The sequence below is a fragment of the Megalops cyprinoides genome, chromosome 12 (genome assembly GCF_013368585.1).
Source record: "Megalops cyprinoides isolate fMegCyp1 chromosome 12, fMegCyp1.pri, whole genome shotgun sequence".
Lineage (NCBI taxonomy): Eukaryota > Metazoa > Chordata > Actinopteri > Elopiformes > Megalopidae > Megalops > Megalops cyprinoides.
The window spans coordinates 12,817,732-12,838,487 of NC_050594.1; the positions used below are offsets into that span (position 1 = coordinate 12,817,732).

The 20,756-nt window shown below is 43.9% G+C and overlaps 3 protein-coding genes across 3 annotated transcripts; 2 read left to right on the plus strand and 1 right to left on the minus strand.

The window, feature by feature from the left end:
- Positions 1 to 707: 707 nt before the first annotated feature.
- LOC118786754 (gap junction beta-4 protein-like) lies at positions 708 to 5,120 on the plus strand. Its single transcript, XM_036542052.1, has 2 exons — positions 708 to 889; positions 3,198 to 5,120. Exon 2 carries the CDS (start codon positions 3,229 to 3,231, stop codon positions 4,054 to 4,056), a length of 828 nt encoding a protein of 275 aa, XP_036397945.1. The 5' UTR covers positions 708 to 889; positions 3,198 to 3,228; the 3' UTR covers positions 4,057 to 5,120.
- Positions 5,121 to 5,934: 814 nt separating this feature from the next.
- Positions 5,935 to 10,578, plus strand: LOC118787027 (peflin-like). Its single transcript, XM_036542422.1, has 5 exons — positions 5,935 to 5,973; positions 6,685 to 7,069; positions 7,821 to 7,976; positions 9,302 to 9,445; positions 9,876 to 10,578. Exons 1-5 carry the CDS (start codon positions 5,953 to 5,955, stop codon positions 10,103 to 10,105), a joined length of 936 nt encoding a protein of 311 aa, XP_036398315.1. The 5' UTR covers positions 5,935 to 5,952; the 3' UTR covers positions 10,106 to 10,578.
- Positions 10,579 to 15,461: 4,883 nt separating this feature from the next.
- LOC118787470 (gap junction alpha-6 protein-like) lies at positions 15,462 to 20,295 on the minus strand. Its single transcript, XM_036543041.1, has 3 exons — positions 20,220 to 20,295; positions 18,760 to 18,850; positions 15,462 to 17,306 (listed from the first exon to the last, which is right to left on the minus strand). The coding sequence occupies exon 3, from the start codon at positions 17,295 to 17,297 to the stop codon at positions 16,092 to 16,094; it is 1,206 nt and encodes a 401-aa protein (XP_036398934.1). The 5' UTR covers positions 17,298 to 17,306; positions 18,760 to 18,850; positions 20,220 to 20,295; the 3' UTR covers positions 15,462 to 16,091.
- Between the last annotated feature and the right edge of the window lie 461 nt (positions 20,296 to 20,756).

Below are 20,756 nucleotides of genomic sequence, written 5' to 3' on the forward strand. Positions count from 1 at the left end.
CCTCAACACTCACAACCTCTCCCAACTCTACAATTCTCCCATTATCCCCAATATAACCAGTAACCCCCACATGCTCAACTCTCCCATTCTCCCCACACACCTCTCTCTACAACTCTCATTCCCCATCTCTTCTGGTGCCATTGATTATGTAATGAGTGGGAGTGTTTTGAGAATGGAAGTTTCCACTCAAACAGAGACTGCCTCTCCCCGCCTCCAACATAACCGCGAGGGGGAAACCCTGCTTTTGGATCTCCTCTCTTTTCTAACAGGTCAAACCACCTCTGCCACAGGTGACCCTGTCCACCAGCCCTGTGCCACTGCAACCATGCAGCCACCACAAACCAAGTCTGATCACTCACCCAAAACCTTTCATTTCCTTATCTCAATCAGAAAAAACACACACACACACACACACACACACACACACACACATCAGTATTTTTCCATAACCCTCTCTGCCATGGATTCTGCAATGCCACGCCTTCAGTGTAATGTAGCCTGAGGTGCATTGCCACTGGGGTAGGGGGGTGAAAGGAAGGCTAGTTTTCGCACTTACAGAGCACAGAGACGAGTCGGTGCCTGTCCCTGTTTTCTGGGGAGGGGCACATTCCTGTCTGATCCAGTATTATTACCATCTCATGAATACCTCTGCCCCACCCACTCCATGCCTGACAGAGAGAGAGAGAGAGAGAGAGAGAGAGCAGGTGAGTGCCTCCGTCTCTCTCTCTCCCCTGCTCTTCCCCAGGTGAGGAGCAACAGCTCTCCCAGCAGGTTCCACTGGATTGCTGATGAGCCAGATCTTCCTGAGACGTTCGCCTGCTGTTGCTGCTTTCCCTCTCTGAGTTCCCTTCGTGTTTTTTACCCTGCCCCCCACAAAAGCTAAGACCAGGTAAGGTTATTTTTTTATCTGTTTTTCATCCGCTGTACTAGTACATTCTGTTCTTAAAACAGGTAGACTGGAGGAGCTACCTTTAAAGGATTTTTTCCCTCATACAGAGAGCTGTGTGGGTGGGGATGTAAATGTGAAAAGACAATATGGAGTCTTGTGGAAGGGAACACATCTACAGCAATGGCAGGGGTTCAGAGCTGAGGACAGCAAAGGATAATGAAGAGGCTTTCTTTCTCTTACATTAAAGGATTCATTACCGTTTCAAGTTTGTTTGAAACTTGACTCAACGCGACATTCCTATAGAGGAAATGCAAAGTGAGTTACGGAGAACAAAAGTAAAAAATGCTCTCCGTCATAATGGATATTGTTTAATGTTTAATGTATGAATTCTATTATGGGGATGGTAGTACAGCTTCTTTTGCTATTTCAGAGAAAGGATATGCGTAAAATTGTGGCTATGACTGATTAACATTCATCTGCTCTTCATTTTGTTTAGCCCTAAAAAAGAATTTAAAAAGCTATTTATTTCTCTGTATTAAACCATTCCTCACCCTATTATTAAACCATTTTTCTATCAAAATGAAAACAATGGGTGACAAAATGAGAGACCTCAGGAAAAGAGTCATTTTGTTGGAAAAGCAAAACAAAATACAACAAAAACAGTGCAGTATAAGTATAACAGTATAACAGCTAAACACATAAGGTATTACCTCCATTGGATGGTTCCTGTTTTGGAGTTGAATTAGCTCAGCTCCTGTGCGTGCTGTGTTAGTGTTACTTTTAGAACAGGATCAGATCACACTATCATGTGGGCTAGAGGGCTTTGTTTCTCTTTCAGGTTGTCTGAAGGCCCACGGTGCCCGAGGGTGGTTACCACGGTCACCGCTCTGTGTGTAGACCTATAGCCTATATCTCATATACTGGATTAAGTTCCCTACTAATTGCATTTCAGAAATACTTTCCGTGAAAGAATGCAGCATTTGTATTTTCGCACAACTAGAGAAACAGGCAGAATGGAAACCATATAATTTGCCTTTATATTGGTCAGAAGCCTGGGTCACTCTGTATTCTAATGGCTCTTTCAGTCTATTTGAAATCTGATGATCCAGTGAATGCACTTCTACATATTAATTAAAGAAAATTTGTTTATTTTAAATTAGTACACAAACAGATAGTTAGCAGGTAATGTATGTAAATTTAATATATCACAGGTTCTGAATCAATAACAGGACTTAACATTGTGTTTACAGTTTAGCAATGCACAGACACTTTCTGATCAATGTGTTCTACAAATAATCAAAATGGACATTCTATTTCAGTAACCCTGTATACTTCTCACTCCCTATCCCCTCCGATAAGTCACATTTAGCTAATATGTAATGAGATAAGTAAAAGGTCTTTAAATTAAATGTGACCAAAGACAGTATCTGGAGCTACAGAAAGGTAAAAATAAAGACAGCCAAAGCCAGAAGGTTCTCATAACACAGTAGATGAACCTAAGCTAAAATCTGTTCAGGCATGCCAATTGCCTTACAAGTTGCCTGCTACTTGAAATAATTACTCAGCTTCTTTGGAAGCTAGCTCTCTTTATCCAACAGCTGTATGTCGGTAACAAATAAATTGGTGTTTTGTTTTGGCTTTTTGTAGTTTTTGTGTGCTGTTTTTTCATTTCAATCCAACATCTACATTTAAAGATTAAAGCAAAAATAACACGATCACACACTAGTCTGCTTAGAGGATTATCATTATCTAAATATTGAAATAGTATGGCACAGTCATTCTTGTGTTCCTTTTCATCAAATCTTAGAAAACCTTCAAAGACATTTTAATTACCATATTTCACAATAAATTAATCTAATACCACAAGCAAAATCAAAAACTCATAAAGGTTTAGTTGAACATAGAACATCTTGAGCTGTGCTCACAAAATCTGCCTCACGTTTGAAGTTTTGAGGTTTACTAAAAGTAATCAGTGTGTCTCTGACATCATGATTCCTAAGGAAATGAAACAGGTGAGACAGGCTTGGCGTATTTTTGAAGTATTTGGCAGGTTCAGATGCCCCCAACAAATGTTAAGCAGCTACCCTGGCATTTACGGTATTGAGGTATATATTAGACAGGGTTTGGCTTGTAATTGCGGGGAGAAAAAATCAACAGCTTCAAAAGTCAAGCAAAAACCTAAAATGATTGGATTTTAAATGTGTGTATACAGTGTATATAAATGTTAACTGTTGTTTTTGCCGCAGGAAGCTGAATGTAATGAGAGTCGGGGCTATTTGTAAAAGCTGTGCGCTGTTGCCGTTTTCAGGTGCTGATCTGAGCGCACACTCGCCGCAGGGATGAACTGGTCGGCGCTGGAGGGCCTCCTGAGCGGGGTGAATAAGTACTCCACAGTGTTCGGCCGGGTGTGGCTCTCCATGGTCTTCGTATTCCGCGTGCTGGTGTTCGTGGTGGCGGCGCAGCGCGTGTGGGGGGACGAGAGCAAGGACTTTGTGTGCAACACCAGGCAGCCCGGCTGCACCAACGTCTGCTACGACAGCATCTTCCCCATCTCCCACATCCGCCTGTGGGCGCTGCAGCTCATCTTCGTCACCTGCCCCTCGCTCATGGTGGTGGCGCACGTCAAGTACCGCGAGGAGAAGGACAAGAAGTACGCCGCCATGCACCCGGGGTCTCACCTGTACGCCAACCCGGGGAAGAAGCGCGGGGGTCTGTGGTGGACCTACCTGCTCAGCCTCGTCTTCAAGGCGGCCTTTGACTCCGCCTTCCTCTACATCCTGCACTTCATATACGAGGGCTACGACATGCCCCGCCTCTCCAAGTGCAACCTGGAGCCCTGCCCCAACACGGTGGACTGCTACATCTCCCGCCCCACCGAGAAGCGGATCTTCACCCTCTTCATGGTGGTCTCCTCGGCCATCTGCGTCTTCATGTGCATCTGCGAGATGATCTACCTGGTGGGCAAGCGCTGCCAGAAAGTGATGAGGCTCCGGTACGAGAACGAGCGCGTGCTGTTCATCGAGAGGCACGACATCACCACCCTGGCCCCACCCAGGTCAGAGTTCATCAGACTGGACCCCACAGCCAATGATCCACCTATTCAAAGCATTGCCAACAGCAGCAGCCGCAAGGCTGAGGAGGCCGCTGCCACCAACAAAACAGTCTAGATCCATCAATCGAGAGAAGGTTCAGGGGACTCGCTGTGCCAGTGTAACAAAGTAAAGGGACCTAGATGAGCAGGCCCACAGCAAAGACATGCTAGAATCCTACTGGTTAAACTGAATAACCCAGAATTCTTGTGTTTCCATCTGTAAACTTCTTTCTGGGAGGTGCCTGTTCTTTCCCACAATGCAATATTGGAGGGGTCGGCTCACACAGAGTGCCTCTCTCTTTTCCTGTGTTTTCATTGGCGCATCAAAGCGATGAAATATACTGCTAAGATATGGTGATAGCAGGTGAAACTGGTGTACAGATACTTGAACAGCACGTAGAGTAGTTAGCGAAATTGCATTAGATTATTTAAAAACTTTAAACTTCCATTTGCACATGCATTCTTACTTGGGCATTTTTTAAATGATGCAACCACACAATGGCAGTGTCCCAGGCCAGACTTAAAACCACATCACCGAGCTCCAGAGTCCACAGCTCTCACAATGATTCTACTTCATAGCACAAACTCTTAGATCCAGAGTGTGGATCTTCCACTATCCCTCCAGACTACTGCCAGACTGAAGTTCTACAATCCATATTACATTTAAAGTACCAGAACATGCAATTGTTGGACCAACTGTAGTTATTTTACAGCAAAACAGAGCTTCATAACTGGCCTATGAAAAAAAACATGTGAAATGCAAACTGAATGTACTTTTTTCCTCAGGGTATATTTCTGCATCTATTTTCGGTATTACCAAAACTAGTTTTTCAAAATGTTCAACTTGCAGATCAGGTCATGCAGACAAAACACAAGTGCCTTTCCTATCCTGTTGGAAGATTACAATCTACAACACCTGTCCCAGCCTGCAAAACTAACTGCACTTCCAGCTACCCGCTTCCCTAAGCACCACTCCCTGTTGTGGTTCAGGCCACCAACTGAACATGAAGTCACTGTGTACAGGAACTCTAACAGACCGACTGCAGAAGCACCGCCACGGACAATATTAGCTGTTAAGACATACCGCATGGGCATAACCAACTGGTGGGATGGGGTCCTAACATAACATTTAATCAACAAGGGCACCAGAATAAGTGTGTCAGATGTCAAAATAATATTTTTGTATAAATGGTCTGTCCAGTAATCTTTATTTATAACTTTTTTCAAATAAAAATATAAACTATGTTTGCATTTGTGTCATTTTTGTCAGCAGCATACTATGTAAGGATATTATTCAGCCCTCTTTGAAATGGGTCCCAGTACTGGCAATTTAAAAGCAGCATGGGATTAAGGGTGTGTTGACCACATTAATTATAATGAAGTAACAGGTTTTTAATATCCTTACTGGCAAAAAAAAAATGAGCAACCTCGAATTTGTTAGATTCTGAAGTGTGACGTCAGACGTTGTGACGTGAGGATAAAAGGCGATGTAAAACAGGGCTTGTACGCAGACTCTGGAAGTCGTGCCGTAATTCAGCACTGTAAAAATGACTTCAGCTTGATTTCAGGAAATATATGAAGTTTGTGAATTTCAGTTTGAGTAAACTCTGTTGAGTAGACTCAATAAATTCTTCAGTTAAAGTTATCTACCAAGTCCTATATTATTTGACAATTAAACGACATACATACATAAATACAAGACTGCGTCATTTTTTCCACTGTATTCATCAGTAAATAACACAAGCATTTTCCCAGTGAGTCATGAACACACCTCACCTCACCATTCATACGAATGCTTCCCGATAGTACAGCCTCCGCCCCAAGCAGAGTACGCCTCCAATCGTCTGTCCAATCAGAGATCTTTGGCATTTGACTTGTTTGTGTGACAGACATGGCGTTTCTCCAATCCGCTTTGAACTTCATGGGAAGGGTAAATACCCCGAAACTACGTCATCGAGGCATTCTCACTGAAATGAGTTTTCGCTACGGACAGGTAAGAACTTCTCTTCCGGGTTCAAAATGTTCAACTTAGTAGTGATTGTCAGTAAAATTATCAAACATGCACCGTATTCATCACTTAACGGTTCTGTTAAGTATTCGCGAAAGGGGCTGATGTTATGAAACTGAAAGTTGAATTGCTACTTAGTCCAGTCTGCTCTGGCTACGAAGTTCCTGGCTAGGTAAAGTTAGCTACCAAGCTACGAACTCCATAAAGACACTTCATTTAAGTTGCTGACTGTTCACTCATATTGTCATATAATTTAGCTAGAGTCTGAGATATGAGTTATGATAGTTTATTTAGCCAGCTGGGTACATATATGTATACTGTACAGTTGTTTTTAACTTTAGTCAATCTCACAAAGAAAAACTATTTCCGATTATGACTGTTTCCTTGCGTGTTTTTTTTTTTTCCACAGAACAGGTTAGCTAGTTCATTGTAGTCCAACTTGCAGTTTTTCCAAAATTTCTCGCTAGTTAGATGTAATTCAGTTAACGGTAATTCAGTTACTTAGGTAATAATACGAGCTATTAGCCATTGGCAAGGGAAAAATAGTAAGTTGTTGGTTTCAGAAAACACCATGTCTAGTTTGAGGCTGGCCTCCTGCGTGTTAACTGAGGGTGTTTTTAGACTAGAGGATGTTGATTATGATAATAATTAGTGACACTCACGGTGCTGGATGAAATTCCCTGCTTTGTCATACAGAGTTACCCAGCACCAGGGAACTACCCAACCCAGCACCCTCCTCCAGGGGGCCAGGCACCGCCAGGGGCCCCGTATGGAGGGGGTATGCCTCCTGGGGGTCCCTATGGGCAGTATAGGGGCTCTGCTCCGCCGGGCTATGCACCATATGGGGGAGCAGCGCCCCCTGGTGGACAGTATCCTGGAGGCCCTGCACCCGGTGCTCCCCATGGGGCCTATGGTCCCCCTGGATCAGGGGGCCAGTTCGGAGGAGGTGGGGGGGCCCCTGGCGCTCCCTATGGAGGTGCGGCCCCTGCCGGGGCGAACTTTGGGGGGCAAGCTCCCGGCGCCCCTTATGGTGGATACGGCCAACCACAAGGAGGTCCATATGGGCAGCAGGCTCCAGCAGGTAAGTCCTGTTCTGTTCACTGGTCTGTCTGTACAGGCATGTGGGGAGAAGCCTGGCCAGCATACACTCTTAACAGCTCCTCACTTACGTGGATGTGACAGGCGTTGGATAGTGTAGTAGAGCATGTCAGTGCAGTTGTGCAGATGTGAGACAGGGGTGTCAAGTTTCCCTTGACTATACGCTGCAGCCATGTGTCCTGATTGTGTGGAGGTACTGTGTGACTGTGCCAGGTGAGCACTGCATTATGAAGACTGTGCTGGAAAGTGTAGAGGTGTGAGAGTGGGCATGATGTGGGGGATCAGCAGAGGTGTACCAGCAGAGGTTGTGCAGGACCCTCCCAGACATGCTGTCTGTATATGGGGGATCAACTGACTTGCGTAAAGGGCTGTTGTGCTGCTTTTCCAGCTGCTGCGGAATCAGACTGATAGGCAAGTGATCATTGCAGTAACGGGCATTAATAGTGTGTGTGTGTGTCTATGTGTGCATTTGTACATGTTTCATTGTATATAATGTCCTCTAACAGCCTAGATTTGATATGGTTTGGTAGCTCAATCACTCTTGCCCAAAGGGTCTTAGTTTTAGATTATCTGTTGTAGTCTAAACCAGTACACGGCATGACTTCCTCCAGTATAAATCCCTGTTCACCCCAACATTTAACAAGGTAAGGATGGTACATGTAAGTGGAACGAGTGTGTGCTAATGAGCAGCAGGGGGCGTTTCATCCTTTCCCCTCCTTCTCTGCCCTCCCCAGGTAACATCCCTCCAGGTGTGAACCCGGAGGCCTTCCAGTGGTTTCAGTCTGTGGACTCGGACCACAGCGGCTCCATCTCCATGAAGGAGCTGAAACAGGCTCTCGTCAACTCCAACTCCTCTGCCTTCTCTGACGAGACCTGTCTCATGATGATGAGTGAGTACCAAGCTCACAGTGTTCAGTGAATAAGAGACACCTGACGTTCAGTGAGTAGAGGCTCTGGTATTCAGTAAATAACACAGTCCTGATGTTCATAATATGTCAAAGTCCACACCATCCAAGCAGATCAGTCGGTCAATCAGCCAATCAGAGGTCAGTCAATCACATTTCAATCAATATATGGTCTTTCACTCTGACTGCTCTGTAAAGTATAACACATATATTTGACTGCAAAAAAAAACAAAATAAGTGAATGTAGTTGCATTTAGCTTATGCATACAAGGTAGAAGACAACTAGGAGTTAGTAATGATGGGAACAAATGGTAAGGTGATGGAGAAGAGACAAATGAATACAAAGAGGATGAGAGGAGGGAAATGAGAGAGCAGTAACATAAAAGTGTAACATTTATTCAATAAGGGTATAAACAAGAACTGTCCCAAAAAAGTAGAACTGAGGCTGCAAACGGCGGTTGAGTCATTAGACCCTCCTGACCACATGGGCACAGGATCTTATTTCAGGTTGCTAAGAGATTAACCATATTGCTCTAGTCAACATTGTCTAAGTGGATAATATTTGAGAATGTAAGCTATGTGAAGAAGCCAGTGTAGAGCTACTTTTGTGCAGTTAAACAACAGTGTTGCAACCTTTGGGTTAGCTGTTCCAGCTTTCAGGAGTGCCGTGGTTTCCAGTCATGTTCTAATCAAAATGCACTTTTTAAGGGGGTTTTGCAAGAACCACTAGAAGGTTGCTGAAGTACAGCAGCAGGAAATGCTGTTGGTGGTCTTAAAGACTCCACTTTTACTGACTACTGACATTAAAATATTACATTTCCTCACTTTGGTGAATTAGAAGTGAATGGATACTTGATTTCAGACTCCCAATAAAGAGTCAGTGTTTTTGTGGTTTCAATATGAGCCCTCAACGCATGTTCAAGTGGCCTGTTCTGGAGCAGTTATTTTGTAAGAGTTATGTTGAAAACAGAAAGAGATCCCTTTAGCTTTGCACCTCTCTCAATAGTGATGATGGTGAAATGCATTCTGAGGTTTGTAGGATTGCATTGGGTATGGAATGATGAAAGATTTTCAGATTATCTCATTTTAGTACATAATAAAAAAAGGCTCTTTGTGGATTTATTCTACAGCAAATGTAAGGAACAACACATGCATCTGTGTAATTTGGGTTGATTTGTACTAATCTTTGGTGCTGAGTGTTTATACTAATCTCAAGATGTTAATCTCAAACTCTTCCAGTGAACTTGCATCAGCAGTTTTTCTTTTTCTGTCTGTAAGCAAGTAACAGCCCTGATTTCTGTCCTGTGCAGACATGTTTGACAAGACCAGGTCGGGCCGTATGGACTTGTTTGGCTTCTCTGCACTTTGGACCTTCCTGCAGCAGTGGAGGAACATGTTTCAGCAGTTTGACCGCGACCGATCTGGGTCCATCAGCGGCAACGAGCTGCACCAGGGTAAGAGGGGGTAAATCAGCGTGGGGGGCGAGGAATTTAAATCAGAAGGAGAGGGTAGGAGGGTTCTGTCAGATTAAGGAATGTGGCAAAGGGGGTGGGGAGGCAGGGGTAAGGGGTGAGGAGTGGAAGGTGACATATGACTAGACTCCCACAGGATGGCCACATGGTCAAAATCTGGTAGAGTGACTTTCTTCCCAAATAAAGATAGTAGCAGTGATTTTTATATCTGTGGCACTGCAATAGAAACCACGTGCTTTACCTACTAGACAATGTACTGCTTGTTGAGCTGAATGCTCATCTGCCTGCGTTATTCTCATTGCTGCTGTGGTTTCCTTAGAGCTGTTGGTGGTGTGTGTGTTTCCTCACTGTGTGTGTGAGATGCCGATGTTTTTCTCAACTGTGTGTGACCGGTGCTGTCGTTAACCTCCAGCTCTAGGGCAGATGGGGTACAACCTGAGCCCCCAGTTCACGGAGAGCCTGGTGCGGCAGTTCTCGGCCCGCAGGGTTCCGGGGGCCATGCAGCTGGACCGCTTCATCCAGGTGTGCACACAGCTGCAGAGCATGACCCAGGCCTTCCGCGAGAAGGACACCGGCATGACCGGCAACGTGCGTATGAGCTACGAGGACTTCCTGACCAGCGCCATCCTCAGGCTCATGTGAGGGAGGACACCCCGCCCACCATCACTCTTACTCTAGGACAGTTGGGTAGGTGCATGTGCACACCTCTCCCTACCTCCTCTGTGAAGCAGGACCAAAGAAAGGTGAAACAAGAGCCTACATTGGAAACATGCAATCACACATACACACTCATATGCGTGGATACACACACACTCACACTGACACAGATGCAAACATGCATACTCACACGTTGGTGCTCACATACACGCATCCACAGACACACCCTCTCACATAGACAGACACACACTCCCCCACACACAGAACAACGCACTCCCACACTCATCCTTATACACCAATACATGCTCACTCCCTCTCTTTATCTGCCCCTGTTTCACACATGCACACACGCACTCACACACACACACACACACGGGCACGCGCACTCACATAGACATGGAAAGTAACTCACATACAAGAACGTATTCACTCTTTGTCTCTCCCTTTCCCTCCCTCACACACACTCATACACACACACACACGCGCGCGCGCACACTCACATAGACATGGAAAGTAACTCACATACAAGAACGTATTCACTCTCTCCCTTTCCCTCCCTCACACACACACACACACACACACACACACACACACACAAACAGAGTGAGGGGCTCCAGTTTACCTCCATGTTTTCACCCCTAAAGCCCTGTGTTACAGCTTTATAAAGAGTGGTACAACAGAAGAGAAAGGGTTTCTCTCATATCCCTTTGCAGCAGCAGGAAAAAGGCCTTCTTGCATTAAGCCTGCACAGCTATGTGCCTTCATCAGACCAAAGCTTTTTTAACATCATGTATACTCGCCTAAAAGAAACACAGCATGGATGATGTGTGTTAAATCAGTTAAATAATGCCAAACTTATAAACTATATTGTTTCTCTTGCTTTTAGTGCACATTAATTTTATAATGATGGAATTATGATCTTGGTGCTTCAGAGCCTCATAAAAAAAAGTTTGTGAGAGAAACGTTTCGTATCAAGTATGATCCAGTCATCCTCACAGCTAAAATCAGGAGACCAAGGTTATGCCATCTAATTTTGCAGAGTCAAGACAGCCACTTAAATTTGATTTGGGTTTTCAGCATGAGAAAACACCAAAGGAGGTCATGTGAGTGTGCTATTTACTGGCCTCACAACACAACACCCCTGTTCATGATAATTATTTTAATATGTGAGTGTTTCTGCTAAATGCCTTTAATTATAAATGATTCATTCTGAATGCAAACCAGTTGTTGGTAATTATGTATCATTGTGCCAATTGTATGTATATATATTTTTTTTGGTTATGCATTTTGTTTTTTGATAAAGCTGTTGAATTATGCATGTGGTTGGCTTTTTTCTTGATGTCATAACATTTGTTTAATTGGCTTTATATACTGTAAATCATTTGTTTGTATTTTAAAAATCTATCACAAAACACGAAAATATTCAGCACAAAATGGTATGCCACGCTTGTGTGAAGTGTAGTATGGCAAAACATCAGCATGGTTGTGTCACTGGGTGTAATTTTTCATCAATTCCACTTGGTGTCGCCCTTGTACTCATTGAAAATGTGCAATAACGAGCATGAAATGATCTACTGGGACCACTTTGCATGAGGTTTAGAGGTTGAAGTGGAGAGGTATATCAGAGAAAGATATTTCATATATTGACAATGCAATATATAACTAAAACGATTCATAATAATAGAATGTCTGTCCACATATGTAAGATCATACACAGATCTAAACCAGGAGCACACTTACGGGCTGAGGTTTAAAGTTGTGTATTTAGGTTTCAGGTGAGGTTTCTGAGAGAAAATGAAGGACTGGTATGGAAAAAATACGTACTATTTTATAACCATCAGCATTATGGATTGTTGTATTTTTCCCTCAAGTTTCACACTTGGGAATCATGACACTGGAAGACCTTTGTGGTGGTTACTTGCCTAGTCTTCAGGCAAAGCAGAATATGGGCTTGTCTCTTGTTTCATCTTAACCTTTACCTTTCTAACAAATGAATCAAGTCCTTTAAGCAGCACAAAGCTGCAGGTCTGCTTAAATACATAAAGAATAACGAGACTCAAGACTAATTTGTGGCAATGTGAATAAGCTGAGGAATGTAGGATTTTAACAGTGCATAAATATGTGGAAGTACTTAACAAAATTCATTATATTTATATTTTTGCTCCAGCATTTTGTGAGAGTGGTAAAGTGATAATGGGCACTTCTTTATGTGTTAATTATCCTACTGAATGTAATCTCCAAAAAACATAACTTTACAAGTATTAGCAAAACATACAAAGTTTGTTAAAAAGAAATCAAAACCTGTCTAATGTCTGTTCTGTGCCCTCTGTGATATTATTTTAATCGCTTTTCTCCTGTAGTTTCCATGGTGGTTTCAGCTTTCCAGCTAAACCTCAGCACCACCTCAGTTTCACCCTCTCCTAGCTCCCGGTGTCTAGTTCAGACGTTCATTTAGAACACTCTCTGATGGGCCAGTTCAGCACCATGTGATGTTCTGTAAACAGGAAGAGGAGATAGCGTGAGTCCATCCCAATGAGGTATGGGATGTGCCCTGCGGGGCAGGACACCACCCGCCCGGGGAGGGACACCACAAACACGCGCAGGAAAACGCTGCTGCCACCCTCTTTAAAAGGCGTCTGAGTTCTGCTGTCTTTATCTTTGGGACAATCTGTTAAAAGAGGCTGCTAATTGAGTCAAAACCATTTCAGTTTTGTTTGGTTTCCTCCTCTTTATGACTGGAGTCCAACAAAACCACAGGCCTGAAAACAGCTGGTGGTGAGAGGACTAAATAAAGCGAGGTCTCTCCTGATGAGGTGGCTTCCATACCAAGGACACAACATCCCTCCTTTCTCTCCCAGTCTTTCCCTCCCTACTCTCATTCCCTCATTATTCCCATCTCCCTTTCTGACTGCACTCCTCATGCATAACAACAACATGCTTGGAGACTACACCTCGTAGACTTCACCAGTGGCTGCTGGGAACAGTAGTTTTGTACAGGTTTCTGCCTTCGTCTCTGTTCTGAGTGTGTGTGTGTGTGTGTGTGTGCGCGCGCGCATTAGTTCCAGTCTTGAGGGGTATGAAGGTTCTGTGACAGGCTACAGTCTGTTGTTTCAGAGCAGAGGAAGACATACTACACACAGCTCACACAACCAGGATGTGTCCAGTCTAGCAGCACGGCAAACACAGGACTTCTGCATTCCCCACATCTCCATGCATATCCTGTACTGCAGCAGACTGTCACACTGCTCTGCTTTCACAGCAGCTGAGAGTTTAGTCTCAGACTGCCCCAGGCATAGAGAGAGGCCTGCACAACCATACATACATCCACCAAGATACACACACAAGTACACAACTACACACAGTCATTCATATCAGTGATACAACACATACTGTATATAAAATCAGTCACATGAGCACACACACACACACACACCAAGAAAGACACACTCACCATCAGTAAAAAAAAAAAAAAAACTTTCAGACTGTCACACAAATGCAGTCATCCAGACATACATTTATAACCCCTCATCTTCTAAGTCCTTATTGTAATGATGACACTTTCACACAGGACTCATAAAAGTCAATGAAAGAGAACTAAAAGAATGCCACTGTGTCTAGTTTCAGAATTGTGCTCTCCCTGGTGATTTGTTACAACAATGAAAATGTTTTGAGTGACTTGACATGTATGCATGTCTTCAGCAGGGCTAACAGACACAAAAGCTTGCGTGCAACCTTCACTGATTCCTCCCCACATTCTTTTCTTCATCGTGGTGCCAGTTCATCCCACAATGTTTAACTTCTCCATTTGGCTCTTTCCATCAAGTTCCTGGATTCATTTCTCTGTGTGGCATGACATGTTCCAACCCTCCATTCACCTGTTGCTCTGTGAGCAGTCGTGTCGGTTCCTGTCTGTCTGAAGTAATGGTGAATGTACAGGGAGATAAATACACTTCCTTTTGGATTTAAACAGACAGACAAGTGCTGTGAAGTAATGTGTATGTGACTGACTAACAAGCAGCACAGCATTAAGGGCAGACCAGGTCATTGGGCTGTTTCTTTTCTAATGGGTGCAGTAACTGTGAAGCTACCAGTACTGTCAGTGGTGTGTGTGTGGGTTTGCACTGTAGACACTGTTGACTGTGATTCTTTGTGGGTGTGTATCTTATATGTTTATGGTGGAGAGAGGGGGGTGATAGTAGTCATGGTGACAATGTCAGGAAACAACATGAGAGGACTCGATAATTTACTCTCTTGAGGTCGAGCGGTTTACTTAAGGGCTGAGTCAGGGAACTCCCAGGCCACAGGTTGACAGGGACAGGGCATAGGAATGTTGTTCTGCCCAGCAACATCACTGCCCAAGACAGGCCATCCAGTATAACTTGTCCTTTCAGTTACCTCACCATAAAAGCCAGAGAAGCTTAAAACCAGGGCTAATCTTCTCCTAATGATTTGTTTGGATTTATTACTTTGTTTTCTTTCCTAACCTCAGATCGTAGAATAGAATTTATACAAATGGGTCCAACCTAGTAAATTGCATTCCAGCCCATTTCCAAGCCCAGATCATTTCCAGCTCTTATCATTAGTGAACAAGTTCCTGCTGTAGTTTACTCATCATGAGAGAGACAGGAAGCGGCCTCTGCACAGGAAGCAGCACATCAGAGCAGAAATGAATGCAAAGAAAGGAAAGTTTCAGCACTGAGCCACTGAGCCAGACAGCCACGATGTGTTCTGATAAAGTTCTGATCACACCAATCCATTCAGATCAGCAACAGTCTGATCAAAGTAATTACTTTGGATCAGCAGCAACCTAATCATACTAATCCCTTTGTACCAGCATCGGTCTGATCACACTAACCCTTCTGGATCAGCAGCAGTTTGATCAAACTAATCCAGTACAGGATATACACCTCCTATCAGAGCTCTGCCTTTTGTCAATTTATTGAGCTAATGTCAAAGTGATCATTCATATCAATGGCCTATTTTTATTATTTTCTAAAATATAATGTTCTCTTTCTCTCCACATGCATTTTGAGGCTCAACAGAGAAGCATCAGTGGTTATAAAAGAGGGGCTGAAAGAGGAGGTCTGAAACCCATATGACAATCATGTCATGTGGTTTTCAGAATTTTACCCTTGGTAAGAACATTGCTCAAAATAAAGAATACAGTAGCATTCCATATTACTGAATACTATAACTATGTGCCCAGTTAGAATTTTATTTCTTCCATAACCTTGGTGCATTCATGAAAAGCCATGCATTGGCTGTGCAAGTGCATATTTATATTATGAACCTTTTGTCCTATTCTTTGGCACATGTGGGTCCAGCATTACAGACTTCCCTCCCTCTCTCTCTCTCTCTCTCTCTCTCTCTCACTGTCTCTCTCTTCCTCTTTTTCTGGCAACCATAGCTTTTCATTTTGTCCTTTGTCTTCTTTTACTGTCTTCATCAAGTCAAGAAAATCTTTCTAACACATATTTACTTACATCATGCTCAGTTAAATATGAAATATAAATAAATGTTCTATAAAAAATGAGATGTGATTCTGCTACATGTGATACATTTGGCAACTTGTAAAGTACTATGTTCACTGTGTTTTGCACAGTACAGGCATTTCATCTCAGAAAAGGTGGGTCTTTGTGCTGTTTCATTTCTGTACTGTGCTTACACCTCCAGAGGAAAGTGACAATAAAGTGACTCTTTGCCTAGCCTTGTCCTACAGGACAAGTTTACTTGTCCTGTTTATGAGCCACCAATTCACATTGCATTTCACATTGTTTTGTGGAATTTATTGACCCTAAGCAGCACATTGAGCTGGATTGGAGGCTCTTGGTATTTGGTTCCAATCCATCCTCTCTAAGGTGCCTAGGTGGAAGACCAGCAGGAGGAGCTCTGATAGCCCTAACCAGTGAGCCCATGATGACTTTAACACAGAGAGCTCTTCTCTTGCTAAACACACACAGGCTGCAGTCTCTCACAGAGAGAGACGACTTGGTGCTGCCTCGCGCATTTTCCCAAAACGGGGTCCGTGATCCTGGTGGCCAGCTCGCTTTTTCTGCGTACGGTCACGATCAAGGTCAGGGTGACGGCTAGGTCCATCCTGCGAGCCGCGAGCCTTTTCCCTGACGTGCTGCATCTTCTTGGTCCTGCTGCTGCTATGGCTACTGGTGGTACTGCCACTCCTGTTCTCCGGCCTCGCCATGACCCCCCGAGCAGCACGGTGCGACGCAGCCAGGGAGTTTGATTGGGGCACAGGTTCTCGGTTCCAGTCTGTTCTGGACTCCAACTCTGGGTGGGTCGTGCCCTTGCCCATAGGAAGGTGGAGGAAATGCTGACCGGAGTAGACAGGGGCGGAGCTTTCAGGGGTAGAGAACACTGACGGCGGACTGACCACCTGCACTGTGTCTGGAGCTTGATACAGGTACTTCTTCTTCATCCAGTGAGCGGCTGTGCGACAGACGAGGCTGATGAACTCCACCACGTTGAGGAGCACAGAGACAGCGGTCATGAAGTACATGTAGATGATGAGGATGGTCTTCTCCGTGGGGCGCGAGATAAAGCAGTCCACCAGGTGCGGGCAGGGCGAACGTTCGCACACGTACTGTTTGGGGATGATAAAGCCATAGAGAAACCACTGGACTGTGGCGAAGCCCACCTCCACCAGCACCTTCAGGATGATGCTGGCCATGTAGAAACGCAGCAGCCTGCCTTTCAGCTTGGGGACTTCGGGGGCCGCTTTGCCTCCCTCGAATTCCAAACCACACTCAGCCTTCTCCTTCTTTCCCTCCCCCTTGCCCTTCTTACTGACCTCAGGGTCCCCTCCCTCTGCCTTCATCCTCTGTCTCTCCTTCTCCTCCTTCTTTTTCTCCCGTGTCACGTACAGGGCCACATAGCCGAAGTAGAATATGGTCGGCGTTGTGACGAAGATGAACTGCAGGATGAAGAAGCGCAGGTGGGAGATGGGGAAGGCCTTGTCGTAGCAGACCTGGTTGCAGCCGGGCTGGAGGGTGTTGCAGATGAACTCCTCCTGCTCGTCGTCCCACACCACCTCCGTGGCCGTGCACAGCACCAGTATGCGGAGCAGGAAGAGCACCGTGAGCCACACCCGGCCCACACCCGTCGAGTACTTCTGCCCCTCTTCTAACAGGCGTCCCAGGAAACTCCAGTCCATCTTGGACATCCCCTGTGCCTGCAGATACCAGTGCACAGCATTACATTACGTTACATTACACTACATTACGTTACATCATTGGCATTCAGCAGAGCGACTTACATGGCTTACAATTTCTTACACGTTATCCATTTATACAGCTGGATATTTACTGAGGCAGTTGTGGGTTGAGTACTTTGCCCAAGGGTACAACAGCAGTGCCCCAATGGAGTATCAAACCGGCAACCTTTTGGTTATTGAGTCCTGCTCCTTACAGCTATGCTACATTGCTGCCCCACAGCGAAGTTAGGTGGGTCTTTTTCCCAAAGCAAACACACTTCACTCATATTTGTTTGGTCACAGGCACATTTGGATGTAAAGTTAAACTAAGTTACCTATATTAACACCTGCCCTGACTGTAACTACCTGTGTTCACTGCTAACACCTGCCCTCACAGTTAATTCTTGTTCTCAATGCTTGCAACTGCCTTCACTGTTAACACCTGTCAAAACTGCTAAACCATGTTCCTATAAATTGTAAAATCATGTTTGTAACAGTAAGAACAGTCTCACTTAAACTTCTCAGAACAAATATTTGTATGTTAATTACACATCACAGGACATTGTAAATTATATTGCCAACTATTCTAGGTTCCAAACAAACAATTTCCAGTTTAATTAATAACATTAGTATATTTCTTCCTTTGAACATGTAAAAGGTGGAGGTCTGGGGTTACTCTATCTGCTATATGCAATATCTGTAGCTGAACTGGTGACAGGTAGCGGAATTTTAGTTCTCTGCGGAGTGCACGGATTATGCGACAGCAGTAGGGTCCACACCGCGTTAATCTGTTACGTAAAACGCGCATGGTATGCAGCACGAGGAAACTGCTTTGAAGACTGCAGGCGATTCTTTTGAAACCCACAAAACAATTAATTTCTCTTTCTCAGGTAGCATAAAATGTACTGGAAATAGTTAAATTCACGATAGTCGTTATGGTATGTTCAGCAAAATAGTTTCGTTCAAACACCTGCCATAGAGAGGTAGCAGTGATTTGGCAGGCGCGTTTAACAAAATGTTTGAACCTTCACACACATCTGTTCATTTATAGCTGTTTATTAATTTCCATATAGACATGTCTAACTGAAAGAAATGTGCCATTGTTGCTCACGGAAAAAACTTTAGTTGCCTTAAATGAAAGACAGGGTATATGTTGAACTTTGTGAAGTTAGATGATCTTTATAAGTACACTCGCGTAGAGCGACCATAACGAAGGACATTCACCCACAAGAGCGCTATTACGACCCCGAAAAACAATACTGTTAACACATAGGGGAACTGTATCATTTAATCGCGAAATGACTTCTATCAGTACCTCTACCCCTATTATTACTAATAACAAAAACAACACCAATCATAATAATAATAATAATAATCATCATCATCATCAGCATCATCATCCCTAGCAGCATCATACTCAGTAAAACTATACCTTTTCTTAAGTAGTCTTCGTGGCACCGCTCCTCCAACTGAAGAAAGGCATCCAAATGTCCAATGTGTCCGGCCGTGGTTTCCGCTGCACCCTTATAGTCGCGGGGGAGGAGGAAAAATTATCTCTGGCTTTTCAGTGGAACTGGTGCATGAAACTGATTCAAGGAACGGACTGAAGGACTAGATCAAAATGAAGTTTTATCCTTTTTAATTGTTTTTGTCCGTCAGTACGCTCTGTGCTCCGTCTATTAGTTTACAGTCAGAAAAAGTCAAGTCAGCACGTGTGTCGTGCGGTCAATTGAACAAGTGTCGCCTGCAGTTTCCCAAAAGGTCACGTAGTGTCGCTAGCCTCCGTATAGTCCGCAACGTTTCCCACTCATTGAAGCAGAATCATGTTAAAATAAGCAACCAGGCGTAGGAAACTATGAAACGGAATATTTTGTGAAAAATCAAGAAGGTGTTACGCTAAAAAACGGCAATACATTACATGCATTTAACAGACGCTCTTATCCAGAGCGACTTCCAGCACAATAGAACGTAAGCGTATCCGTTCAAGTTAAACGAGCAGTATCTAGTATCAGACCAGGCTAACACTCCAACACCAGTATCACATATCAAGAAAACACGGCTTCTAAGTCTTCAGCATTTATTTTATCTCAATATAATTACCGACAAGTTCGACTGAGACCTATATTCTCTTACAGCGATGGCCCAGACAGTTAGTTTTAGGGAGATAACTAAGTGTGGAGAGATAATTTGGCAGTTCACCAGGGAAATTGGTGTTAATGTCCTTTCATTTTCAGTAATTGCCACAGAATCTTTAATGACCACTGTGAGTCAGGACCTCAGCTTTCCATCCAAAGGAAGACACCCTCCACAGTGTTGCATTACACTCCACAGAGAAGATGATCCTTATCATTTTCAGACATCTCACATCCGTTTTCGAACAAAACCGAGCCTGCTTATCTTCAGTGGGTTTGCAGCTATTCACATTTGTATCAAAAGTAGTCTCTTTTTCTGTGGAGGTTCTCTGTGTGTCCTGCCTGCCAGGCTCCAGTTTGAAATGCTAAAAAGAACTGACCACCTCGTGGGCTTCCGTCCCTGTCATTTTGAAACCACTCGCTGTCAATGGAGAAACCAATCAAAGAAGACAAGCAAAGCAATACAGCCAGCTGGCCATCTAGGACTGAGATACATGCCCATCCCATAAATCACTCCTTCAGAACTGTCTTCTACCTGCACTTCCACTGTTTTGCTGAGGCTACATCTTGGAAGGTTCACATGGAAACAGCATCTCCTTAAAAGAGCTCAAAGGTTTTGTGGCTAACCATGAGCACCTGGTTAACCTTATTTGTTTGTACTTCTTGTTATTGACAGCATTTTCATTTGTAATGCAGATGTTTTTTTTGGTACTAGGACTGTGGGTAAACCATGAAGAAAGAAAGATGTAAATGTACTTACCCATAACCTCTGAGCTTAACCAGAGGTGAATCTTGCTAAATGCAATTATGATTTCTAAATTGCACAGGATTTTTTCCATTCAAAAATATAGCAGTGCATATAGCTGAGGACTCCCACAGAAAATTTGATCAAAAAAAATTTTCCTCTTTTTTTTTTCTGACTTAGGACATTAGCGATGTTAGCTGATGAGATCCATGCTGCCATCTGCTGTGCTGTGGTGTGGAGCACAGGAAGTGTAGAAGTCAATTCCTATCAAACAGAAGCAATAAATATAACATCTGGAGATCCAGTAAGTCGACTGTCACAGCTGATACATTGCTGTCCAGCTGTGTTAAATGACTGCTTCAACTGAAATGTGGCTTTTGTTTATGTTCTTTAAACCTCTGTAGGAGCATCACACAGATTGTGAGTACACTTCATTGGAGGCCTAAGTTGAAGATTTACACACAGTTAAGCATTGGTGGGAACACTGTCCTTAACATGGGAAAGTAATTACACAGCTGCCCCGATGACCAGAGAACCCCACTGATCATGTCC